This window comes from Ornithorhynchus anatinus, chromosome 5, assembly GCF_004115215.2.
Source record: "Ornithorhynchus anatinus isolate Pmale09 chromosome 5, mOrnAna1.pri.v4, whole genome shotgun sequence".
In the NCBI taxonomy this organism is placed as follows: domain Eukaryota; kingdom Metazoa; phylum Chordata; class Mammalia; order Monotremata; family Ornithorhynchidae; genus Ornithorhynchus; species Ornithorhynchus anatinus.
Genome location: NC_041732.1, coordinates 91,028,549 through 91,054,778, shown reverse-complemented (window position 1 = coordinate 91,054,778; position 26,230 = coordinate 91,028,549). Strand labels below are relative to the sequence as shown.

Here is a 26,230-nt window from a genome sequence, read left to right as displayed (position 1 = left end):
TAATCAGGTCGGCCCACGTGAGGCTCACAGTTAATCCCCATTTTTTTTTTTTTTTTTACAGATGAGGTAACTGAGGCCCAGAGAAGTGAAGTGACTTGCCCACAGTCACACAGCTGACAAGTGGCAGAGCTGGGATTCAAACCCATGACCTCTGACTCCCAAGCCCGGGCACTTTCCACTGAGCCACGCTGCTTCTCATACCCAGTTAAGTGGCTTGCCCAAGGTCACACAGCAGGCAACCGGCAGAGTCAGGACTGGGTCCCCGGTCCTCTGACTCCCAGGCCCGTGCTCTTTCTACTAGGCCATGCTGCTTCTCAACCGAGGAAACTTTATTTATGATTGGTATTTATGGAGCGCTTACTGTGTGCAGAGCACTGAACTAAGTGCTTGGGAAACTACAATAGAACTGGTAGATGGAATCAGTTGTTTTGTACCCACTCGGATCTGTGCTCTGCACAAAGTAAGCGCTCGATAAACACCTCAAATTTCTCAAGAAACAGAAGGGTTCCTTCGCCCGGGAGGAAGCGACTCCCACCTCCCACAGGATACGCCAGGGTGAAGCTCCCAGCCCGGGAGGAAGAGGGGTGCAGGAATGTATGAATGTGAGAGGCGGGAGTCCATGGGAGAGAGGATCCTCCCGGACCCCTGGATTTTATTTAAATACAAAAGTTTATGCAACAGGTATCCCGTCCCGCCGTCGACCCCTGGTCCACGTCCTACCACTGAATGCCCTCCCTCCTCACGTCCGCCAAACTCCCTTCCCCTCTTCAAAGCCCTACGGAGAGCTCACCTCCTCCAGGAGGCCTTCCCGGACTGAGCCCTCCCTTTCCCTCTGCCCCTCCTCCCCTCCCCAATCCCCCTACTCCTCCCTCGGCTCTTCCCCCTTCCTCTCCCCACAGCACTTGTGCATATTTGTATATTTAGTACTCTATTTATTCTGCTCATGATGTGTATCTATCTATGAGCCTATTGATTTTGACGGTATTGTCGGCTACTTGCTTTGTTTTGTTGTCCGTCTCCCCCGTTTAGACCGGGAGCCCGTCGTTAGGCAGGGATTGTCTCCATCTGTTGCCCAACTGTACATTCCAAGCGCTTAGTACAGTGCTCTGCACATAGTAAGCACTCAATAAATACAACTGAATGAATGAAAGGGGGGAAGACTCACTTTGAATTCCCTTCTTCCCATAACTTTGGAGTATCCAGAGTGAGATATTCAGTCACTTATCTCATCTTCGACTGTCCCCTTATTAATACGCTAAATTCCACTTACTCCACTATTTTAAAAAAAGCAAACATACATTTTTCTTTATATCACACCCTTTGTGGCATTTTCCGGGGCTCTTTTTTTCCCCCCACCCTATTTTATTTAATAGCTTCAATTGCATTTTTATTGCCGGCTATTTAAATCCACCTTTTTCTACTGACGTTTTCGGCTTTCCCAGTACAAACTGCGACCAGAAAAGAAGTCGTTCGAAATGCTCGCCACGGAACCCTCGACGCATCCTTGCTTTACAGAAGTTAAATTATGCCCTCTACTGACTACCATCTGAGCTGCCTATACTGAATTTTCCACTGCATAAGATACTTTATAAATTTATAAATTCAGTTTATCCTCATTCAAAAGCATTTGCTCCACGCTTATTCTACATAGAACACAGTACTACGAATTTGGCAAGAGTACCGAGTTAGCAGACACGATCTCATCATGGAGAAATGGATAATTTTTCATCCTTAAAACTTTATTTCAAATCCAATTCAGCCAAAATGCCTTGTATCTTCCAAGTATTTGGCTCAGTGGAAACAGCCCGGGGTTAGGAGTCGGAGGTCATGGGTTCTAATCCCGGCCCCGCCACCTGTCCGCTATGTGACTGTGGGCAAGTCACTTCACTTCTCCGTGCCTCAGTTACCTCATCTGTAAAATGGGGATTAAGACTGTGTGAGCCTCACATGGGACAACCTGATTACCCCGTATCTACCCCAGAGCTCAGAACAGTGCTCGGCACATAGTAAGCGCTTAACAAATACCAACATAATATTTACTGAACAATCGCTGGGCGCCAGCAGAACGCCGAGAAGGCGCACGGCTCAGCTGAGCGAGCACGGCCCTAGGAGTCAGAAGGACCTGGGTTCTAATCCCAGCTCTGACACCCGCCTGCTGTGTGACTTTGGGCACGTCCCTTAACTTCTCTGTGCCTCAGTCATCTCATCTGCAAAATGGGGATTAAGACGGTGAGCCGCATGGGGGACAGGGACTCTGTCCAACTAGACTGTAAGCTTGTGGTGGGCAGGGACTTTGTTATTTTGTTATATTGTACTTTCCCGAGAGCTGAGGACAGTGCTCTGCACACAGGAAGCGCTCGGTAAATACGACCGACTGCTTGTACCCGTCCCAGTGCTTAGCAGAGCCCCTGGCACACAGTAAGCGCTGACCAAAAACCACAGTTATTATTACGGACATCTGGGAGAGTACAACAGACAAGACGCCTGTAGTCAAGGAGCTTACCATTTAGTTGGAGTCGTCAGACGCTGAAATACACTACAGTAGGAGGGAGCAGTTGCGTTAAAAGAAATGTTCTGAAAGTGCTACGGGAGGTGGGAGTAGCGAGGTATTTCACCATTTTCCAAACAATAAGAGTCAGATTACATAAATGTTCATGATCGCTCACTGATATCTACTGGGTGTCCCGTATTCCTAGCATTCCCTGTACTCTGGGTTACATAACCTGGGGACGGGGCTGTTCTCTTGAACTTTACGCTTGGGAGCCTTTGCTGGAACAAAATGGGCAAATATCCAGCGAGGACCTTGGCAAATCCTCCCGAAGTTTACTGAGTGGTCCTTGCCTTCATGCCAGAAGCAGGCATCAAAGATGGTAAACTCCTTGAGGGCAGGGGTCTGGACTACTACTACTACTACTACAAATATAATAATGTTGGTATTTGTTAAGCGCTTACTACGAGCAGAGCACCCTTCTAAGCGCTGGGGTAGATACAAGGTAATCAGGTTGTCCCACGTGAAGCTCAAAATCTTCACCCCCATTTTACAGATGAGGGAACTGAGGCCCGGAGAAGTGAAGTGACTTGGCCACAGTCACACAGCTGACAAGTGGCAGAGCTGGGATTCGAACCCATGACCCGACTCCCAAGCCCGGACTCTTTCCGCTGAGCCATGCTGCTTCCCACGTGTCCATGCTACTAAATCCATGGTCCCGCCCAACCATATATTCCCTTCGGTAAGCGCAAAATAGATGCCACTGACTGATAGGTCTGGAAGAGGGAAAAAGCGGGCCAGCCTGTTCGAACCTAGGACTGCGACCCGTCACTGGGCAGGGACTGTCTCTATCTGTTGCCAAACTGTACATTCCAAGCACTTAATACAGTGCTCTGCGCATAAGCGCTCAATAAATGCTATTGAATGAAATGAGGTCTAGTGGAAAAATGCACAGGCCCGAGAGTGAAAAGGAGTGGGTTCTAGTTCCAGCTCTGCCACATGCCTGCTGTGCGGCCTTGGGCAAGTCATTTAGCTTCTCTGGGCCTCAGTTGCCTCATCTGTAACACGGGGATTAAGACGGTGAGCCCCGTGTGGGATGGGGACTGTGTCCAACCCCGATTTCCTTGTATCTACCCCCGGCATTTAGAACACTGCTTGGCACCTTAAATGCCACAATTATTATTATTATTATTATTAAATGATAGGACGAAGTTACTGAAGGCCTATACGGCTTCCTGGAAGGCCTGTGAATCCCATGATTGCCGCTTAATAATAATAATAATGTTGGCATTTGTTAAGCGCTTACTATGTGCAGAGCACTGTTCTAAGCGCTGGGGGAGATCCAGGGTCATCAGGTCGTCCCACGTGAGGGTCACACTTAATCCCCATTTTACAGATGAGGTAACTGAGGCACAGAGAAGTTAAGTGACTTGCCCACAGTCACACAGCTGACAAGTGGCACAGCCGGGAGTCGAACCCGTGACCTCTGACTCCGAAGCCCAGGCTCTTTCCACTGAGCCACGAGGCAGGCACGAGAGAGTGTTTTTTGAAGGGGATAAAATGTAGTGAGTGGGTAACCTTCTCAAATAGCACTCCCCGCCGGCTGGAAGTGGTTAGTCTGACAAGTTATTAGCCCAGATCAAACAATAAATGATATTAATTGAGCACTTACTGTATGCAGAGCACCGTGCTGAGCGCTTGAGCGAGTACAAAACAATAGTTGGTAGACACAATCCCTCAAAAGCTGTCACAGGCCTTTATGAGTCACAGGCCATGTTCGAATTAAGAGTTTCTCTAATGGGGTCAGCAACAGGTGGCTAGAAGGGAGACATGCCGTATTTAGCTTTTCAAAATGCTTCTGACAGGAGTCCTCACCGAAGGTTTTTAGAAAAACTGAATAATCGTTAGATCGGCTGGAATGTTTTGTCACGGTTGGAAGATGGGCTACACGTCGGGTAACAGAAGGTAGAGTTAAGTATCCTCATTTCCGGACGGCGATGTATTCATTCAATCGTATTTACTGAGCGCTTACTGTGAGCAGAGCACTGTAGCTCTGCCACTTGTCAGCTGTGTGACTGTGGGCAAGTCACTTCACTTCTCGTGCCTCAGTCACCTCATCTGTAAAATGGGGATTAACTGTAAGCCTCACGTGGGACAACCTGATGACCCTGTATCTACCCCAGCGCTTACAACGGTCCTCTGCACATAGTAAGCGCTTAACAAGTACCGACATCATTATTACTAAACGCTCGGAAAGTACAATTCGGCAACAGATAGAGGCAATCCCTACCCAACGGCGGGCTCACAAATGGTGGGGTTGGCACTTAACTCTTCTGGGTGGTGAAACGTCGCGAAGATGGGGGTAAATTAGAGTTTAGGAAGAGCTCGAGAAGATGAAAAATGTCAGACGGAGACGCCGAGCGAGCACTTCGCTCCCCTAGTGCTAACCTTCTCGCTGTGCCAAGATCTCAGCTGTCTCGCCATCGACCCCTGGCCCGCATCCTACCTCTGTCCTGGAACGCCCTCCTTCCTCAAATCCACCGGAAAATTCCTCTCCCCCGTCTCCAAAGCCTTCTTGTAGGCACGTCTCCTCCGAAAGGCCTTCCCAGACTGAGCTCCACCATTCCTCATCTCCCACTACCTTCTGCAACGCCCTGACTTGTTCCCTTTGGTCTTCCCCGCTCCCAGGCCCACAGCAATTATTTATATATCTGTAATTCTATTTACTTGTATTCAATCTCATTCATTGAGAAGCAGCGTGGTTCAGTGGAAAGAGCCCGGACTTGGGAGTCAGAGATCATGGGTTCGAAAGCCGGCTCTGCCACCTGTCAGCTGTGTGGCTGTGGGCAAGTCACTTCACTTCTCTGTGCCTCAGTTGCCTCACCTGGAAAATGGGGATTAAGACTTGTGAGCCTCACGTGGGACAACCGGATTACCCTGTATCTACCCCGGCGCTTAGAACGGTGCTCTGCACATAGTAAGCACTTAAATACCAACATTATTATTATTATTATTATTAATGGAACGCTTAATGTGTGCAGAGCACTGCTGATGTCTGGCTCCCCCCTCTAGACTGTGAGCTCATCGAGGGCAGGGAATATCACTGTTTACTGCTGTATTGTACTTTCCCAAGCACTCAGTACCATCCTCTGCACCGAGTAAGTGGGTGGAAAGAGCCCGGGCTTGGGAGTCAGAGGTCACGGGTTCTAATCCCAGCTCTGCCGCCTGTCAGCTGTGTGACTTTGGGAAAGTCACTTCACTTCTCGGTGCCTCAGAAACCTCATCTGGAAAATGGGGATTAAGACTGCCAGCTCCACGTGGGACAACCTGATCACCATGCATACCCCCCAGCGCCTAGAACAGTGCTTTGCTCACGGTAAGGCTTAACAAGTACCATCATTATTATTAATAAATACAATCAAATGAACGAATGTTGTCTCCCGTTAGGAACTACAGATGAACCTCGGTTTTGAGACTTCAAAACTGAGAACCCGTGAGGCGGAACTGATCAGTGGCTTGGCCCTACGAGTCTTGTTTCCACAGTGCATATTTCATATTCCAGGAGTGCAATGAGTGAACGAGCGGAGAGGGGCGCGGCACACTGTGAAGCACACGTGCGGTCTTTGTCCTTGTGGGCCAGTTACGAGCAGAACTGGGACTAGAACCCAGGTGGTCGGACTCCCAGGGCGGGGCTCTTCTCCTGGACTAACAGCAGCAAGCCTACTTTGCTTACATACCCAGTTCCCCTGAAATATGAGATTTGCGTTCTCGAGGCAGCTCGCTTTATTCATTCATTCAATAGCATTTATCGAGCGCTTACTATGTGCAGAGCACTGTACTAAGCGCTTGGAATGAACAAGTCGGCAACAGATAGAGACGGTCCCTGCCCTTTGACGGGCTTACGGTCTAATCGGGGGAGACGGACAGGCAAGAACAATAGCAATAAATAGCTTTAAGGAAATCTTGAATTGTGGTGCTCACACACCACCCTGTCAGGGTTGTGGACATGTGCACAAGCAGTTTCTCCAAGCCTACTTTGCTTACACACCCAGGTCCCCTGAAATATAATAATAATAATAATAATGTTGGCATTTGTTAAACGCTTACTATGTGCAGAGCACTGTTCTAAGCGCTGGGGGAGATACAGGGTCATCAGGTTGTCCCACGTGAGGCTCACGGCCTTCACCCCCGTTTGACAGATGAGATAACTGAGGCACAGGGAAGTGAAGTGACTTGCCCACAGTCACACAGCTGACAAGCGGCAGAGCCGGGATTCGAACCCATGACCTCTGACTCCCAGGCCTGGCTCTTTCCACTGAGCCACGCTGCAGATTTGCATTCTCGAGGCAGCTCGCTTTAAAGGAAATCTTGAATTGTGGCACTCAGGCACCAGCATGTCAATGTCGTGGTCATGTGCACAAGCCATTTCTTCAATCACGTGACGTGACGAGCCCACGTACATTCCCGCTCTGCCACTTATCAGCTCTGTGATTTGGGCAACTCACAGCTTCTCCGGGCCTCAGCTACCTCATCTAGAAAATGGGGATGAAGACCGTGAGCCCCCCGTGGGACGACCTGATTACCTTGTATCTACCCAGCGCTTAGGACAATGATTGGCACATAGTAAGCGCTTAACAAATACCAAAATTATTATTATTATTAATTCCCCTTAATCACAGTCTATCTAGGGAAGGAGCATGGCCCAAGTGGAAAGAGCTGTCTGCTGTGTGACTTGCCCAAAGTCACTTAATTCCTCTGAGCCTCGGTTTCTTCAACTGTAAAATGGGGACTCAAAACCTCTTCTCCTTCCGACTTGGACTGTGAGCCCCATATGGAACGGGGACTGCATCTGATTAGATTAACTTGTACTGTAAGGTGGTTATGGGCGGGGAATGCGTCTGGCTCGGTGGAAAGAGCACGGGCTTCGGAGTCAGAGGTCATGGGTTCGAATCCCGGCTCGGCCACTTGTCAGCTGTGCGACTTTGGGCGAGTCACTTAACTTCTCGGTGCCTCAGTTACCTCATCTGTAAAATGGGGGTTAAGACCGTGAGCCCCACGTGGGACAACCTGATTCCCGTGTCTACCCCGGCGCTCAGAACAGTGCTCGGCACATAGTAAGCGCTTAAACACCAACATTATGATTATTCTCCCACGTGTTTAATACAGTGCTCTGCACATAGTAAGCACTTTATCAACACCATATAAAAGGACAGAATAAGGATGATGAAAGGGAGAAAGAGAGAAAGGCAACCGAGATGATCGGGGGAAGCTTTCTCAGGGGGATAAACTGGAAAGATTACGTCTCTTCAAAGGCCGAGGGGCAAGGGAAGTCTACAGAACCACGAAGCGTGCAGATAAGGCAAACACGGAAATGCTGGTCCCCAGGTCCCGCGATGTCAGGAAGAAGGGAGGCTCGTTGAAGCTTCAGGGTTTAGGCCCAGAACACAAAATAAAATGCTCCTAATAAACGCTCGATAGAAACTGCGGAGTGACCGATGGATTCACACGAGCCAAACATTTGGAATTTGTTTCCAAAGGAAGGGGCAATGGAAGAAAATCTCTCTAGATTCAAGTGGGATTTGGATAAATGAAGAGTCGGGCGGTGTAAGATAGGTTACTAGAAGTAGAGGGGAAAGGTCTGTAAGGTCGTAAGGTCCCCAAAGTATTCTTCAACAGGAGGAAGGCAGTGAGGTCTAGTGGACAGAGCGTGGGCCTGGGTTCTAATCCCGGCTCTGCCGCTTGTCTGCTGTGGGACCTTGGGCAAGTCACTTCACTGTGCCTCAGTTACCTCATCTGTAAAATGGGGATTAAGACTGTGAGCCCCATGGGGGGGCATGGACTGTGTCCAACCTGATTATCTTGCATCCGCCCCAGCGCTTAGAACAGTATCTGCCACATGGTAAGCGCTTAAATACCATTAAAAAAGCCATCCCACAGTTTCTCCAACATCCTGCCGCCCCAGCTGGAGACGGAATCCTGGCCTACACAAACACTAAATAATAACGTTGGCATTTGTTAAGCGCTTACTACGTGCCAAGCACTGTTCTAAGCACTGGGGTAGATGGAAGGTAATCAGGTTGTCCCACTTAGGGCTCAGTCTTCATCCCCATTTTACAGATGAGGTAACTGAGGCACAGAGAAGTTAAGTGACTTGCCCAAGGTCACACAGCTGACAAGTGGCGGAGCTAGTGACCCAGTGGTGGTGTAATACCTTACAGCCTTATAAATTGCTCTGGAGATCGTCTCGCGATCTGGCGGGAGACACACTGAAAGAGCCGACCCACAGTGAAGATGGAATCACTGCTTGTTTGACGAAAAGGATTTTAAAAACAAATACTAGCAGCAAGATAATCAACTGTCATCCTTTCGGCTCTTACGTCCCCATTTTTATTGGCAGGGGACACGGTGGTCTGGGTGCCCCCATTTGGGATTTTCACGTGAACACAGCCAGAACCAGGAAGCTAGTCGATATTTTAAGACGCCTCTAAAGCGGAGAAGCGGACCCACGTGTCGACACCACGACCGGAGGGGTACGTTCACGATCATCACATCAGAGTCCTCGTCACAAATGGAGCTCGCGATATAGCCAGTCGGCCTTCACCCTCGAAGACGACGTCACTGACAGAGACGCTAAAGCAGCGTGGCTCAGTGGCAAGAGCCCGGGCCTGGGAGTCAGAGGTCGTGGGTTCGAATCCCAGCTCTGCCACTTGTCAGCTGGGTGACCGTGGGCAAGTCACTTCGCTTCTCTGGGCCCCAGTTCCCTCATCTGTCAAATGGGGATGACGACCGAGAGCTTCACGTGGGACAACCTGATTACCCTGTATCTACTCCAACGCCTAGAACGGTGCTCTGCACGTAGTAAGCGCTTAACAAATACCAACATTATTATTATGATTATTAAGTATGCTGGAAAGGACCATTAAGGGACCAACAACTCCAGGCGCATTATATACACAAAAGAACTGTCCTTTGTGCTGCCAGGTTTCATATTTACATCCACTTGGCACAATTTTCATTTTTGCCTCGTCTCTCAGTTCTCCCGCAGCGTCTCTCGTTCCTCACCGACGCCATTCGGCGGAGCCCCGTTGAGGGGAGCATAGCTTCAGTGCTGTAGAGACCGACTTCGCTCCAGAACGTCACTCTCTGTGACCCCGTTTTGCCATTTAATGCTGAGTACGGCCTGAAAAAAACACACTTGTCGGAACCGCCCGGAGGGTTGCTGTGGAGTTTGTGCTGGGGGGTGGGAGGGGGAGACCGGGTTTCAGTTCTTGAGCGAGGGTGGATTTTACACAGCTCCACTGACCTTTAATCTGGTTGGGACCTGAGGTCCTGAGAGAGAAAGTGGCTTGCCCAAGGCCACAGAGTCCATCGCTAGTAGAGGAAGCGTTAGAATCCCTTCCCCTCTCCCCTCAGCACTGTGCTCATTTGTATATATTTTTATTACCCTATTTATTACCCCATTAATTTTGTTAATGAGGTGTACATCGCCTTGATTCTATTTATTGTGATTAAGTTATCTTGTTTTTGACCATCTGTCTCCCCCTTCCAGACTGTGAGCCCGTCCACGGGCAGGGATTGTCTCTATCTGTTGCCGAATTGTACATTTCAAGGGCTTAGTACAGTGCTCTGCACAAAGTAAGCGCTCAACAAATACTATTGAATGAACCCGGCTCTTTCCACTACGCTTCAGTTTTCTCCCCAACCATCTGGAACGTTCGAGAGCACGCACAGATGAACGTGGGAAGCAGCGTGGCTCCGTGGCAAGAGCCCGGGCTTGGGAGTCAGCAGTCACGGGTTCAAGTCCCGCTCTGCCACCTGTCAGCTTTGTGACTGTGGGCAAGTCACTTCACTTCTCCGTGCCTCAGTTACCTCATCTGGAAAATGGGGACTAAGACTGTGAGCCTCACGTGGGACAGCCTGCTTACCCCGTATCTACCCCAGCGCTTAATAAATACCAACATTATGATTAGATGGCGAGCCCGTCACTGGGCAGGGATTGTCTCTATCAGTTGCCAAATTGTATATTCCCATGCGCTTAGTACAGAGCTCTGCACATAGTAAGCACTCAATAAACACTATTGAATGAATCGACTCGTGTCTTTTTCCTGTGCTTTCTGCCTGAAAGACTGCTCCAAGCCTGCTCTGAAACAGGTCAGGCTCTGCCTAGAGGTTCCCATTCTTCCTCCCTCAGTCCGAGCTTCCCTCGCTCCCGAACTTCCTCAGACACCCACACAGCGTCAGAAGGGACATTCCCCAGCTATGGCTCGGATCTTTCGGCGACTATAGGAGATGTTTTTGGTTGTTCTATTGTCTGAAAAACAGATGCTTAGTGGGCACCATCAGTGGGAGCCTTAGCAGTAAGTGTTGCTACCTACGTGATCTTGGGAAAGCCACTTAACTTTTCTATGCCTCAGTTACCACAACCGTAAAATGGGGATTAACACTGTGAGCCTTATGTGGAACCGGGACTGTGTCCACCGTGATTAGCTTGAATCTACCCCAGCGCTCAGTACAGGGCCTGGAACATAGTAAGCGTTTAACAAATACCACTTAAAAACACCCATAAAACAAAGAAAAAAAACGGAAAACACACAGAGCCACCATCCCAGTTCTGCTATTTTGTTTTGACTTGCTTACATAACAACTGCTCTCTACAACTGGAACTTCAAGGTCAATCACCAGACAAGATCACATAGCAGAAGCACTGTTTGAGGGTTTTAAGTAGTCCATATGGAATTTCCACCTTGACATGTGCAGAGCAGGCCCAATCTACTTCAACCCTTAGGGGAGTTTTGGTGCAAGCAAGGGAGTTAAGAAACTGCAGGGTGAAATAAAGTCAAAATGATTGTGAATTAGCTCTCTTTGTGGAATAAGATGCATATGGTGCACAGCAAGAAGCTGCTGAAGAATGAAAGTTACTTAATCCTCCCCCGAAGAAAGATTCATTCTATAATCTCTGTCTTTTCTAGAGGCCCAGTCCAATTAGCCCCGGACTGAGACAACTACTGCCATTTTCCAATTATTCTGAGGCTGTCTATGCTATCATCTACTCATTGAATGACATACCTTTTCTTATGTGCAGAAATTGTCTCGTAAATTTACTCAGAAGTCATCAGAGAACTTTTTTTCTAGTGTCGGTTAATGTTTGTGGGACCATTAGCTAATCACCCGTAACTGTTGCTCAACAATTTACTTTAAAAGCTAATCTCTCTGAAGTTTGATCGGCACAAATGAACACTTGCCAAAAAGCCCATGAAATAATCCCTACGTCAGCTGAGCCGGATCCACCATTCGGGAGCCCATCAGGACAGATCCCAAGGGAAGCAGCGTGGCCCAGTAGAAAGAGCATGGGCCTGGGAGTCGGAGGACCCGGGTTCAAATCCCTGGTTCTTCACATATCTGCTACGGGATCCTGGGCCAGACACTTCACTCCTGTGCCTCCGTTACCACATCTGTAAAATGGGGATTAAGACCGTGAGCCCGACGTGGCACGTGAACTGTATCCAACCTGATTAGCCTATATCTACCCCAACACTCAGTACAGTTGCTGGCACATGGTAATCGCTTAATACCATAATAATAATAATAATAATGTTGGTATTTTTAAGCGGTTACGATGTGCAGAGCGCTGTTCGCAGCGCTGGGAGAGATACAGGGTAATCAGATTGTCCCACGTGAGGCTCACAGTCTTAATCCGCATTTGACGGATGAGGGAACTGAGGCACAGAGAAGTTAAGTGACTTGCCCACAGTCACACAGCTGGCAAGTGGCAGAGCCGAGACTCGAACCGATGACCTCTGACTCCCAAGCCTGGGTTCTTTCCACTGAGCCAGGCTGCTTCCACATAAAAGCGACAAAAAACAAAAAAACAAAACGGAGCACTGTACTAAGGGCTTAGAAGAGTAAAATACAATAAGATACATTTCCCTACCCACGATGAACTTACAGTCTGGTGCGGGGGAGGCAGACATTAATATAAATTACAGATCTGTACCTAAGTACCGCAGGGTTGGCGGGAGGGAAGAATTAAAGGAGCAAGTGAGGGAGACGCCCAAGGGGGTGGGAGAAGAGGAAAGGGGGCTTTGTCAGGGAAGGCCTCTTGGAGGAGATGGGCCTTCGATAAAAATTTGAAGCGGGGAGACATCGTGTGTCAGATCTGAGGAGGGAGGGTGGTCCAGGCCAGAGGCAGGACGGGGGCCAGGGGTCGGCGGCGAGCTAGCGTTAGAGGGGCCAAGTGTGTGAGCTGGGTTGCGGTAGGAGAGAGGCGAGGAGAGGTAGGAGGGGGCAAGGGGATGGACGTCTTTAAAGGCAAGGGTGAGGAGTGTTTATTTGATGTGCCGGGGGAGGGGGGGAGGAGGAAGGGTGATGAGCAACCCCTGGAGTCTTTTGAGGAATGGGGTGACACGTCCTCAATGTTTCTGTAGAAACATCAATGGGGCAGCAGAGTGACGGACAGCCCGGAGCGGGGAGAGGCGGGAGGCTGGGAGGGCAAGGAGGCTGATGCAGTAATTCACGTGGGCGAGGACGAGTGATCGTAAGAGCAACCGCGTGGCTCAGTGGAAAGAGCCCGGGCTTGGGAGTCAGAGGTCATGGCTTCGAATCCCGGCTCCGCCAAGTGTCTGCCGCGTGACACTGGGCAAGTCACACCTTCTCTGTGCCTCAGTGGCCTCATCTGCAAAAAGGGGGATTAAAAAACGGGAGCCCCACGTGGGACGATCTGATTATCCTGTATCTACCGCGGCGCTGAGAACAGTGCTCTGCACGTAGTAAGCGCTTAACAAATACCATAATCATTATTATTAATAGGGTAGCGGTTTGGATGGAGAGGAAAGTGCAGATTCTAGGGATGTTGGGAAGGTGGGACCTACAGGATTTAGTGATAAATAGAATTACCAAGAATAATGCTATTACTATTATTCTACTGCTATTATTTATCAGTCAGTTTTGATTCTCATTCCCCAAACGCTCGATGTTTGTAATAATTATTATTATTAACACGGTAACGGTTTGGATGGAGAGGAAAGTGCAGATTTTAGTGATGTTGGGAAGGTGGGACCTACAGGATGTAGGGATAAGTAGCATTACCAAGAGTAATGCTATTACTATTATTATTCTATTGCTATTATTTATCGGTCAGTTTGGATTCTCATTCCCCAAACACTCAATGTTTGTAATAATTCATTATTATTATTTACACGGTAGCGGTTTGGATGGAGAGGAAAGCGCAGAGTCTAGTGACGTTGGGAAGGTGGAACCTACGGGAGGCAGTGATAAACAGCATTACTAAGAGTAATAGTAGCGATAGAATTACTAAGAGTAATAATAGCAACAGAATAATAATAGTAATAACATTACTCTCTATTTGTAAGTTATACTATTAGTATAATAGTATATTACTCTATAGTAATAGCATTTCTCTATATTACCATTATTCTATCTGCTATTATTTATCGGTCAGTTTTGATTCTCCTTCCCCAGACACTCAACGTTTGTAGTTTGGGAAGGAGAACTGTGTGCGTGTCGGGAGGGCGGGAGCGCACGTTGAGCTCAGTGAATACACAGCTGCAACCTGGTCCTCATTCGTCAGCAAGAACTGAACTCCGCTGCAGGATTAAGACGCCGGGTTGACGCCGTCACCCGCGAGAGCGCGTCCCCAGCTGAGATCACAGGGGCTGATCTATTGAAGCTCAATGACTTGCCCAAGGTCATCCGGCAGAGGAGGGCCTAGAACCCAGGTCCTTGCTCTATCCACCAGGCCACGCTACCTCTCTCTCGTCTCCCAAGTGCTCAGTACAGTGCCCGGCACGGAGTAAGCGCTGTGTCAACACAATTCCTTGATCGGCTGGTGGGAGAAGCAGGGAGAGGGGAGATTTTGCCTGTCTTCCGTAAGGAAAATGAGGCACGGGCCCGGATACCCAGCGCGGGTCCGTGGAAAGAGCCCGGGCTGGGGAGTCAGAGGTCATGGGTTCGAATCCCAGCTCTGCCGGGTGGGCAAGTCGCTTCTCTGTGCCTCAGCGACCTCATCCGTAAAACGGGGGATTAAGACTGTGCGCCTCATGTGGGACAACCTGATTACCATGTATCTCCCCCAGCGCTCAGAACGGTGCTCTGTACATTGTTAAGCGCTTAACAAATACCAACATTATTATACCCGAGCCAACGACTCCTTACCAAACAGCCAATGGGCAAAGGCAGTGCTTTTTAATTATTATTATTATCCTCCACTCCGCCGAAATGGTGTCGTGCCGGGCTCTGAGATAATAATAATCATGGTATTTGAGTGTTTACTATGTGCCAGGCACTGTTGATAATAATAATAATGGTATTTGTTAAGCGCTTACTATGTACTAAGCACGGTTCATTCAATCATTTTTATTGAGCGCTCACTGCGCAGAGCACTGTACTAAGGGCTTGTTCTAAGCGCTGAGGTAGATACAAGGTAATCAGGTTGTCCCACATGGGGCTCACAGGTCTTAATCCCCATTTCCAGATGAGGTAACAGGCACAGAGAGGTTAAGTGACTTGCCCCAGGTCACGCAGCAAGAGCAGAGCCAGGATTAGAACCCACGACCTCTGACTCCCAAGCCCGTGCTCTTGCCACGAGGCCACGCTGTTTCTCTACGGTTCCAAGTGCTGGGGTGTGGATACAACCCAATTAGGGTGGACACCATCCCTATCCCACGCTGGGCTCACGGTCTCAATCCGCATTTTGCAGCTGAGGGAACTGAGGCAGGGGGACGTGAAGTGACTCGTCCAAGGTCACAGCAGGCGAGTGGCGGGGCCTGGATTAGAATAATAATAATAATGTTGGTATTTCCTAACCCTTACTATATGCCAAGCACTATTCTAAGCACTGGGGAAGAAACGAGGTCATCAGTTTGTCCCATGTGGGGCTCACAGTCTTCATCCCCATTTGACAGATGAGGTAACCGAGGCCCAGAGAAGTGAAATGATTTGCCCAAGGTCACACAGCAGGCAAGTGGTGGGGTCGGGATTAGAATAATAACAACACTGGTATTTGTTAAGCGCTTACTATGTGCCAAGCACTGTTCTAAGCGCTGGGGTAGATACAAGGTCATCCGGTTGTCCCACATGGGGCTCACAGTCTTCCCCCCCACGTTTTACAGATGAGGGAACGGCGGCCCAGAGAAGTGAAGTGACTTGCCCAAGGTCACACAGCAGGCGAGTGGCGGAGCTGAGATTAGAATAATAATAATAATAATAATAATGTTGGTATTTGTTAAGTGCTTACTATGTGCCAGGCGCTGGGGTGGATACAAGGTCATCCGGTTGTCCCACGTGGGGCTCGCAGTCTTCACCCCCGTTTGACAGATGAGGGAACGGCGGCCCAGAGAAGTGAAGTGACCTGCCCAAGGTCACACGGCAGGCGAGCGGCGGGGCCGGCATTAGAACCCAGGTCCTTCTGACTCCGAGGCCCGGGATCTAACCACTAGGCCATGCTGCTTCTCCATCGCATCTGTTACAGGGTACTCCCCCAAGGGTTTAGCAGGGAAGCGGCGTGGCTCAGCGGGAAGAGCCCGGGCTTGGGAGTCAGAGGTCATGGGTTCGAATCCTGGCTGCCACTTGTCAGCTGGGTGACTGTAGGTAAGTCATTTCACTGGGCCGCCGTTCCCTCATCTGTAAAATGGGGTTGAGGACTGTGAGCCCCACGTGGGACAACCTGATTACCCTGGATCTACCCCAGCACTTACAGCAGTGCTCTGTACATAGTAAGCGCTTAAATATCAACCTTGTTTTTTAGCACGGTGCTTTGCACACTGTTGGCACTCAGTAAATAGTTATTAATAATGATAATAATAATGATGATGATGACACCCTCCGCCTTTTGTAGGGGAGGGAGTCTGGGCAGGGGGGAAAGGTGTGCAGTAATAATAATAATAATGTTGGCATTTGTTAAGTGCTTACTATGTGCCAAGCACTGTTCTAAGCGCTGGGGGAGATACAGGGCAATCAGGTTGTCCCACGTGAGGTTCACTGCCTTCATTTCCATTTTACAGATGAGGTCACTGAGGCCCAGAGAAGTGAAGTGACTTGCCCACAGTCACCCAGCTGACAAGCGGAAGAGCCGGGATTCGAACCCACGACCTCTGACTCCCCAGCCGGGGCTCTTGCCACCGAGCCACGCTGCTTCTCGTGCGGCCGATGGGGGGCGCTCGCGGCCGGGGGGGGGGGAAGGCGCGCAGTGCGGCTGCGGGCCGAAGGGGGGCGCTCGAGGCCGGGGGGGAGGGGGCAGTGCAGCTGCAGGCCGGTGGAGGGCGCTCGAGGCGGGGGGGGGAAGGGGCGCAGCGCGGCTGCGGGCCGATGGGGGGCGCTCGAGGCCGGGGGGGAAGGGGCGCAGTGCGGCTGCGGGCCGAAGGGGGGCGCTCGAGGCCGGGCGTGAGGGGGGCAGTGCAGCTGCAGGCCGGTGGAGGGCGCTCGAGGCAAGGGGGAAGGGGCGCAGTGCGGCTGCGGGCCGATGGGGGGCGCTCGAGGCCGGGGGGGAAGGGGCGCAGTGCGGCTGCGCGCGCCTGCCCGTTGGGCGACGGCAGGCGGCGGGCTCTCCTCAGGCGTTCAGGCCGCATGCGCCGTGCGCCCCTCGACTCCCCCGCCCCCTCCCCCCGTCCCTCCGCGCCCCCCCGGGCCACCCCCGGGCCCCAGGCACCTGTGAGGGCGTCCGTCCGCCCGCCGCCGCCGCCGCTCCTCCCGCGAGGCGGTGTGTCCCGTCGGCCGGCTGCGGCGCCGGCGGCCAGGCCCCAGCCGTCCTCGCCTCCGGCGCGGGCATTCGCCCTCCGCCACCAGCTCCCTGCGCTGGCCGCGCCCCCAGAAAACGTGCGAGCGGCGGCCGCGGGCCGAGGCGCCACTGCGCACGCTCCCCGCACAGCCTGCCGGGACTCGTAGTTCGCTCCCCTTCGGCTCTCGCCATTGGGCGGCCCGCCTCCCCGGAAGTCACGTGCCCCGGGCCGTGCGGGCGGCGACGTCACCTCCGCAAACAGAATGGCGGACCGCTCGGTCTGGTGAGTGCGGCCGGCGGAGCTCCCGCCCTTTCTCCCTCCCCTCGGCCCGTCGCGGTCGGCCGCTGCCGCCGCCCCCGTGGCGGGAAGGGAGTGGGCGCGGGGTCCCCGCCGCCGGGGTCCCGCCGCCGCCGCCGGGTGAGAAGGCCCGCGTGGGCCGGGCGGCCCCGCGCCGAGGAAGTTGGTTGCTGTGGCGGCCGGGAAGGGGGGGGGGGGAGAGAGTGGGAGGGGGAGAGTGGGGGGGGGGAGAGAGGAGGGCGGGCGTCCGATGCGCATGCGCGCGCGCGGCCGCGGCGGCTCCGGCGCGTGGGCGGGGAGGGGCGCGCGCCCCGGGGGCGGGGGGAGTCGTCACGCGGGCGGCGCGCGGGGCTGCCGTTGGTGGGCGGCGCGCGCCTGGTCGCCGCGCAGGCGCGGAGGGCTGGGGCGGCGCGAGCGCGGGGAGGCTTCCCGCCCTGCGGAGCCCGCGCGCGCGCGCCCCGCCGCCCCTCCCCGCGCCCCTTTCCATTCATTCACGCGACTTCATTCATCCAGCCGATCGATTTATGGAGGGCCAGGGGGGTGCGAAGCACTGTACTGAGCGCTTGGAAACTATGATTCGGCCACAGATGGAGACAATCCCTGCCCAATAATGGGCTCATATTCTAAGAGTGGGGAGACAGACAGCAAAGCAAAGAGGCATTCATTCATTCGCTCGTATTTATTGATTGCTTCCTGTGTGCAGAGCACTGTACTAAGCGCTGGGAAAGTACAATTCGGCCACAGATGGAGATAATCCCTGCCCGATAATGGGCTCATAGTCTAAGAGTGGGGAGACAGACAGCAAAGCAAAGAGGCATTCATTCATTCGCTCGTATTTATTGATTGCTTCCTGTGTGCAGAGCACTGTACTAAGCGCTAGGAAAGTACAATTCGGCCACAGATGGAGATAATCCCTGCCCAATAATGGGCTCATAGTCTAAGAGTGGGGAGACAGACAGCAAAGCAAAGAGGCATTCATTCATTCGCTCGTATTTATTGATTGCTTCCTGTGTGCAGAGCACTGTACTAAGCGCTAGGAAAGTACAATTCGGCCACAGATGGAGATAATCCCTACCCAACAACAGGCTCACAGACTACACCAGGAATAATGATGGTACTTGTTACGCGCTCACTATGTGCCAAGCGCTGTTCTAGCTAAGGCGCTAGGGTGGATACAAGCTAATCAGGTTGTCCCAGGCGGAGCTCACCGTCTTCATCCCCATTCTACCGATGAGTTGATTGAGGCCCAGAGAAGCGAAGAATAATCATGGTATTCGTTAAATGCTTACTACGTCCCAGGCCCTGGAACGCATGGGGCTCACAGTCCTAATCCCCATTTGACAGATGAGGTCACGGGCCCAGAGAAGTGAAGTGGCTTGCCCCACATCACACAGCAAAGTGGCGGAGCGGGGATTAGAACCCACGTCCTTTGGACTCCCAAGCCCGCGCTCATTCCACTAAGCCACGCTGCTTCTATCGTACTCTCCCAAGCGCTCAGTACAGCGGTTTGCACGTAGTAAGCGCTCAGTAAAGATGATGGGATTGAATGTAGCCGGGCCGGGGCAGGAGCTGCCCTCAGAGCGGCTGAGCGGGGGAGAGGGCCGACCCCAGACCCCCCACCTGCAGCCGCCGAAGCGGATTCCTCCTGAGTTTCACACCGAGGAATCGGGGTACCAAAAAGTCGTCCGGCTCGGGGCATCCAGCGCTCCGTTACGAATTGTCGAGGTGGTTGGAGAAATTGCGGTCAAAGGTTGGGACCAAGCCCTGCGCCGATTTGAACGGAGTTTCAGATACATTTATTTGAGGCTTCTCTGGGCCTCAGATACATTATACGTTATTGTTGGCTTCTCCGGGCGTAAAATGTATAAAAACGAGTGAGGACGAGCCTCCCCGGGTGGAGTTTCGAGGCTTTAGCAGCAGCAGCTGGCTCGTTGTAAGGGACTTTCTGAACACGAGAAGGCTGTTCAATTTAAATAGGACAGGTTTCTGAAGTTAAACCGTTATCGCAATCAGCCGCTTAAAGCAAACTTCTGCCATTTACTGCCAAATCACACTCCTCGTTTATTGTGATCTGATTTGAATTAACAAAGATGAGCGATATATTTTTTTTTCCAAAGCTTCTGAAATGGATCTTAATTTAGCATGTACATGCATACGGAAACAAACTTCATAATATAGGCATTCAGAAGCAGCGTGGCTGAGTGGAAAGAGTCCGGGCTTGGGAGTCAGGTCATGGGTTCGAATCCATCAGTGTGACTGGGGGCAAGTCACTTCACTTCTCTGGGCCTCAGTGACCTCATCTGTAAAATGGGGATGAAGACTGAGCCTCACGTGGGACAACCTGATTGCCCTGTATCTCCCCCAGCGCTTAGAACAGTGCTCTGCACATAGTAAGCACTGAACAAATACCAACATTATGAAGCAGCGTGGCTCAGTGGAAAGAGCCCAGGCTTGGGAGTCAGAGGTCATGGGTTCTAATTCCGGCTCCGCCGCTTGTCAGCTTTGTGACTGTAGGCAAGTCACTTCACTTCTCTGTGCCTCAGTGACCTCATCTGTAAAATGGGGATGAAGACTGTGAGCCTCACGTGGGACAACCTGATGACCCTGTGTCTACCCCAGCGCTTAGAACAGTGCTCTGCACATAGTAAGTGCTGAACAAATACCAACATTATTAGGGAAGCAGCGCGGCTCAGTGGAAAGAACCTGGGCTTCGGGGTCAGAGGTCATGGGTTCGACTTCCGGCTCTGCCACTTGTCAGCTGTGTGACTGTGGGCAAGTCACTTCACTTCTCTGTGCCTTAGTTACCTCATCTGTAAAATGGGGATTAAGACTGTGAGCCCCACCTGGGACAACCCGATTCCCCTGTGTCTAACCCAGCGCTTAGAACAGTGCTTTGCACGTAGTAAGCGCTTAACAAATACCAACATTATTATTATTATTAAGCGCTGAACAAATACCAACATTATTAGGGAAGCAGCGTGGCTCAGTGGAAAGAACCTGGGCTTCGGAGTCAGAGGTCATGGGTTCGTCTTCCGGCTCTGCCACTTGTCAGCTGTGTGACTGTGGGCAAGTCACTTCACTTCTCTGGGCCTCAGATACCTCATCTGTAAAATGGGGATTAAAACCGTAAGCTCCACGTGGGACAATCTGATCACCCTGTATCCCCCAGCGCTTAGAACAGTGCTTTGCACATAGTAAGCGCTTTACAAATACCATAATTATTATTACTATTCATCCCAGCTCCGCCGCTTGCCAACTGTGTGACTTTGGGCAAGTCGCTTCACTTCTCTGTGCCTCAGTTACCTCATCTGTAAAATGGGGATTAAAACTGTGAGCCCCACCTGGGACAACCTGATCACCTTGTACCCCCCCCCCCAGCGCTTAGAACAGTGCTTTGCACCTAGTAAGCGCTTAACAAATACCAACATTATTATTATTATTATTACTAATCCTGCTCTGTTGTGTGCCCATTGATAGTCTCAAAGAAGGGCAGGATTGTGGTCAATTGTTAGGTATCCAGTCAACAGTACTTACTGAGAGCCTACTTTGTACAGGGCACTTAGCATTTGGGTGTGGTCAAAAGTGGCTCTTTATTGAGCGCTTCTTGTGTGCAGAGTACTGTTGTAAGTGCTTGGGAAAGTACAGTACAAATGGGTAGACACGTTCCCTTCCCCCAGAGGCTTACAATCTAGAAGGAGAGACATTAAAATGGGTATCAATCTGCAGAGCACTGTATTAAGCACTTGAGAGAGTACGATACAACAGAATTAGACATGTTCCCTGCCCATAACGACCTTACAGTCTAGAAGGGAAGACAGATATTAAATAAGTAATTTATAATATATAATTTAAAGGTATGAGGGTAAGTGCTGTTGGGATGGGGCGAATATCAAATACCCAAAGGTCACAGATCCAAGCGTGTAAATGACACAAGGGAGAGAGAGTAGGGGAATTGAGGGTTTAGGGAAGGTCTCTGGAAGGAAAGATGATTTTAATGGGCCCTAAAGGGGAGGGAGGTCGAGAGCAGAGGCAGGACGGGGAGAAGGGGTGAGCGGTGAGATTGAAGTACAGTGGAGAAGTGAAGCCTGCGGGCTGCATTGTAGCAGGAAATCGGGGGAAAAGAGTTGACAGTCGAGCGTGTGTAAATTATAGGAGCATAAGTGCTGGGGATGGAGAGGGTATCCAAGTGCTTAGGTGATGCAGAAGGGCTGAAGAATTGCTCTCCTGGGGACAGTTTGGCCGGAAGAGATGAGATTCATCGAGGCAGTGTGATTTCAGAAGTGCTTTGAAGATGGGAAGAGCGGAGGCTTGCCGGGTGTGAAGAGGGAGGGATTCCCAGACAGAAGGGTGGGAGACCAGCGAGAGATGAAGCGTGGACTGGGGTGTAATGGGAGAAGAGGGAGGATAAGTAGGGGAGAGAGAGCCGTTTGCTTTAAAACCACCGAGCAGGAGCTTTTGCTTGACATGGAGTGGGCCCGCCAGCCGTTGAGGAGTTTAAGGTGTGCATGGGAGAAAAATGATCCCCCATCCCGGCAGTGGAGCAAAGTGTGGACTGGGGCGGGGAGAGAGTTGGCCGTTTGTTTTTGAGTGATAACTTGATTACCTTGGAGGAAAAGATGCCTCTCTGTAGGGGAAGGCCTCAAGGGTAACAACCAGAATTTTAGGTTCTGACCGTTCAGAAGACTTAAATCTTGTCAGAGCCATTGAGCCCCTTTGTCTGGACCTGGTTCTTAAGTATTTAGATATACTTAAATATTAAGTATTTTAGAGGCTATGCTTCGTCTCTCTCCCTGGGAGAGGGCGGCTAAGGCTCCATCCTGTATGCGCTGCTCTTTCCCGAACAAACTCACCCACTCTGGCGCCGTTGTCCCCGCAGTAAACTCTGTTGCCCGAAGGATCCGAAATAAGCTAAATCCATAGACAATCCTCACATTCGTTTTTGCCCAAAACTTAGGCTTCTCAAATCTCCTTCCAAGTAATCTCTCTCCTTCCCGCTCCTTAGCTGTTAGGATTATCGACCAAGGGGACGACAGGCCCAATAGCCGATCATATATAATGATGATGGTATTTGTTAAGGGCTTACTATGTGCCAAGAGATGTTCTAAGCTCTGGGCACTGTTCTAAGTCCTAGATGAGTGCCTGCTTGTGCAGAGCACAGTAGAATTAGCTGACGTTATTCTTGTGGTCAAGGATCAAGGTGGACGCTGAAATTTACACAGGGGAGACGAAGATCTCTGTTAGTGCTTAAATAGTGGGATATTTATAGGTAGTTGTAAGGGAACAAGCGGGTAGTTAAGGCAGTGCTTTGCACTTGGTAAGCGCTTAACAAATCCCATCATCATCATTAGTAGTAGTAGACGGGATGAGGGAGAAGAGAAACTGGGGAAGGTTTCCTGAAGGAGAATGTGATTTCAGAAAGGTGAGTTGTCCATCCGTGGATGTTCTGCACACTGTTGTACCTTTCTTCTTCAACCAGTGCCTTTTTATTACCTCTCTCTATGTTGACCTTCCTCTTGGATTTCCTGCCGCCTAAAACTCAAAAGAGTGTGGTTTTCCCCTGAAGTTTTCACCTAGCTTAGTGTGGGAGGCAGGCATGTCCAGTTTTCAGTTTGAGCATGGGAGTGAATTTGGGGCAGGGCATGGCTGTCTCTGGGAGACACCGAGTCTGTGATTTGGGGTTGCAGGGAAGTGAGGCAGGTGGAAAACATGTAGAATTTATCCTACGGAGCGGTGTGGAGGTAGAAAATATCAAATTCACAGACAGAATGGATGAATGGATGAATTCAGGGGCAACCAACAGTCAGTGGTAGTTACTGCTCGCTTGCAAGGGACATAGCACTGTACTAAATGCTTGGGTGAGCACAATACAACAGAATTAGCAGGCACATACCCTGCCCATAATGAGCTTACGGCAAGATGATGAGCTGATAATAATTACATTGAGCCCTTACTACCTGCCAAACATGATCTAAAACGCAGGAGTAGATGCAAGGTAATAATAATGGTGGTGTTTAAGTGTCTCTATCTGTTGCCGAATGGTACATTCCAAGCTCTTAGTACAGTGCTGTGCACATAGTAAGCGCTCAATAAATACGATTGAATGGATGAATGTGCCAAGCGCTGTTCTGAGTGCTGGGGTAGATACAGGGTAATCAAGGTTGTCCCACGTGGGGCTCACAGTCTTCATCCCCATTTTACAGATGAGGGAACTGAGGCACAGAGAAGTTAAGTGACTTGCCCAAAGTCACACAGCTAAGTGGCGGAGCTGGGATTAGAACCATGACCTCCGACTCCCAAGCCTGTGCTCTTTCCACTAAACCATGCTGCTTGTCAGATACTCAGGCTGGACGCAGTTCCCGCTGGATGCCGTGCTCACACTGTAGGTAGGAGGGGCAACGGGAATCGAATCCCCATTTTACAAAAGAGAAGATTGAGGCCCTGAAAAGGATCACTCGGCTGGCTGGCGATGGAGCCGGGATTAGAACCCAGGTCCTCTGACTTTCAGGCCTGTGTTCTTTCCACTAGACCACCCCTGCTTCTCAAGAGGTGCAGAATGGGTTATTGGAGAGGAAAGGCAGGAGCGGCTCTGACCCAATATGAAATTTCTTTTGCCCCCGGTCCCCTAGGTCGGAGGTCTGTTCTGTTTTTTATCTGGAATTAAATACCCAGGAGTCTCCTTCCCCCTTCCCTCCCCAAATGTTCCCCTCTTTCCATGGACACTCACTGAATCCCTGCCAGGTAGTTGACAGTTGCCCTCTAGCTATGACAACCAAGCCCCGAAACGCAGTTTAACACGTTCCACCCACCCCTTTCAATTGCCTTCTGAGCTAGTGCTATAGACAGACATTTAAAGCCTGCATTCCTTTCAGTGCTCTCACACCCGTGACAGTGCTAGGGTTTTGAGGGGTGCTGCGTCCTCTGTAGCGGAAAGACATCCAGGGCCCCACTGTGCAGCCCCCAGACACATTCATTCATTCATTCAATAGTATTTATTGAGCGCTTACTATGTGCAGAGCACTGTACTAAGCGCTTGGAATGTACAATTCGGCAACAGAGGTGATCCCCGCCCATCCCATCGACGGGCGCTCAGTCTAATCGGAGGAGACAGACGGACAAAAGCAAGACAACTTAATCGCAATAAATAGAATTAAGGGGATGTGCACCTCATTAACGAAATAAATGGGGTAATAAAATAAATAGGGTAATAAAAATCTATACAAATGAGCACAGTGGAGAGGGGGAGGAGCAGAAGGAAAGGGGGCTTAGCTGAGGGGAGGCGAAGAGGATGCAGGGAGGGAGCGGAGCTGCTGGATCTGGTTTTGAAGTTAAATATCGCTCAGGTAAATACAGTGGTACCTCAAGCAAATCCCAAATAATGGAACAGAGCAAAATAACGGAGCATGTTGCTGGGAAGCAACCGGGATGAATAACCTAGCCTGCGGCAGTCAGGTGCTGGCAACGGCAAGCATAGTAAGAGCTTAATTCTAGCCGTTACAAATTAGATGTGCTGAAGTGTCGCAATCTTGGTACATATTTACACTGCACTCTGATCATGTAGCATGCCATTAATTTTTTTATTTTGGATTTGAGGAGCAACTTTAAAGCGTTACATTGTTTCCTTTAGGCAGCTAGTAAGCGCAAAACAAATAACATTTAAAAGAAAAAGAGCACAGCCATAGTTAATTTCTTAACCTCTGTTTTACCTTAGTATCTTTACTTCACAGTTAAATGTTAAAAGCAGAAATTCTGTGGGTGTCAAAGTTGTCTCAGACCCCAGACAACAAAAACACTGACATTTAATCCTCCATATGTTGTTTACTACTTGCAGCTCTCATTTGTGAAAGAAGCCTTGAGTCGTCTCCTCGAAAGAATAGCAGTTTGACGAAAATGGAAAACGCCGCCAACGCCGAAGAGCGCGAAGCAGAGAAGAGCTGTCTTGAAGATGCAGAGCGTCCCGCAGCAGCGGTCTCTGACGTCCCTGAGGAAAATACGACTCCGTCAGGCAGCGAGCCTCCTGCCGAGCCTGAAAAGGAGCCAGCCGGCGACCAGGGAGGCTCACCGAGCCAGGGAAAATCAGAGTCTGAAGAGGTCCCAGAAAAGGAACCTCCTCCCGGGGAGGAGGAGGATGAGGAGGCTGCTTCAAGAAATAGGAAGTTGGATACTGAAGGTGAGCCTGAACAGGGAGCTGCAGGTGACGAAGAGGTCCCTCCGCAAAAGAGGAAATTGGAAGGTGACGATGTTCAGGGAGAAGCAGCCTCTGGAGATGGAGAAGGCACACCGTCGAAGAAGCCGAAAACGGAAACCGAAGAGGGTTCTGAAAAGGAAAAAGTGAGTCTTTACGTAGTTGGGCTTCTGGGTGACAGGGAGAACTTTTTCCGTCTGAAATGTGCACGCGTTGCGTGACGTTAAGCGATGAATGGTATCTATCGAGTGCTTATTGTGTGCAGGACACTGCGCTACGCTTGGGAGAGTACAGGTAATAGTCGGTCGACACGTTCCCTGCCCTCAGTGAGCTTAGTAGGTATATGAGACTTTCAGATATTCAAGTAAATGTTTTAAGCAGGCGCTGTGGGTATTTGTTTGGTTTGGACTAGGAACAAATTGCTTTTTCAAGTGTATTTCCTATAGTTTGGGTCAAGGAAGGGAAACCCCTTTTTCCTGATGAATCAGTGGTATTACACCCCCCCCCCGCCCTCCCAGACTGAGCTCGTTG

At 50.6% G+C, this 26,230-nt stretch overlaps 2 protein-coding genes across 7 annotated transcripts in view; one reads left to right on the top strand and one right to left on the bottom strand.

Annotated features, from left to right (window-relative positions):
* Positions 1 to 17,232, bottom strand: part of FAM210A (family with sequence similarity 210 member A) — a 40,442-nt gene extending 23,210 nt beyond the window's left edge. For 2 of the 5 annotated variants that reach the window (XM_029064281.1, XM_029064285.1), the window contains exon 1: positions 17,151 to 17,232. The gene's annotated coding sequence lies outside the window, so the exon portion shown is untranslated. Of the gene's footprint in view, positions 1 to 2,503; positions 2,524 to 4,160; positions 4,178 to 15,740; positions 15,759 to 17,150 lie in introns of those variants that run through there. The other 3 variants (XM_029064282.2, XM_029064284.2, XM_029064283.2) reach the window with 3 other exon arrangements.
* A 187-nt stretch (positions 17,233 to 17,419) lies between these two features.
* Positions 17,420 to 26,230, top strand: part of RNMT (RNA guanine-7 methyltransferase) — a 31,221-nt gene continuing 22,410 nt past the window's right edge. The window contains exons 1-2 of one of the 2 annotated variants that reach the window (XM_029064280.2): positions 17,420 to 17,502; positions 25,346 to 25,845. In XM_029064280.2, coding sequence (XP_028920113.1) covers positions 25,405 to 25,845 — 441 coding nt within the window. In that variant the 5' untranslated portion in view covers positions 17,420 to 17,502; positions 25,346 to 25,404. The other variant, XM_039912129.1, reaches the window with a different exon arrangement.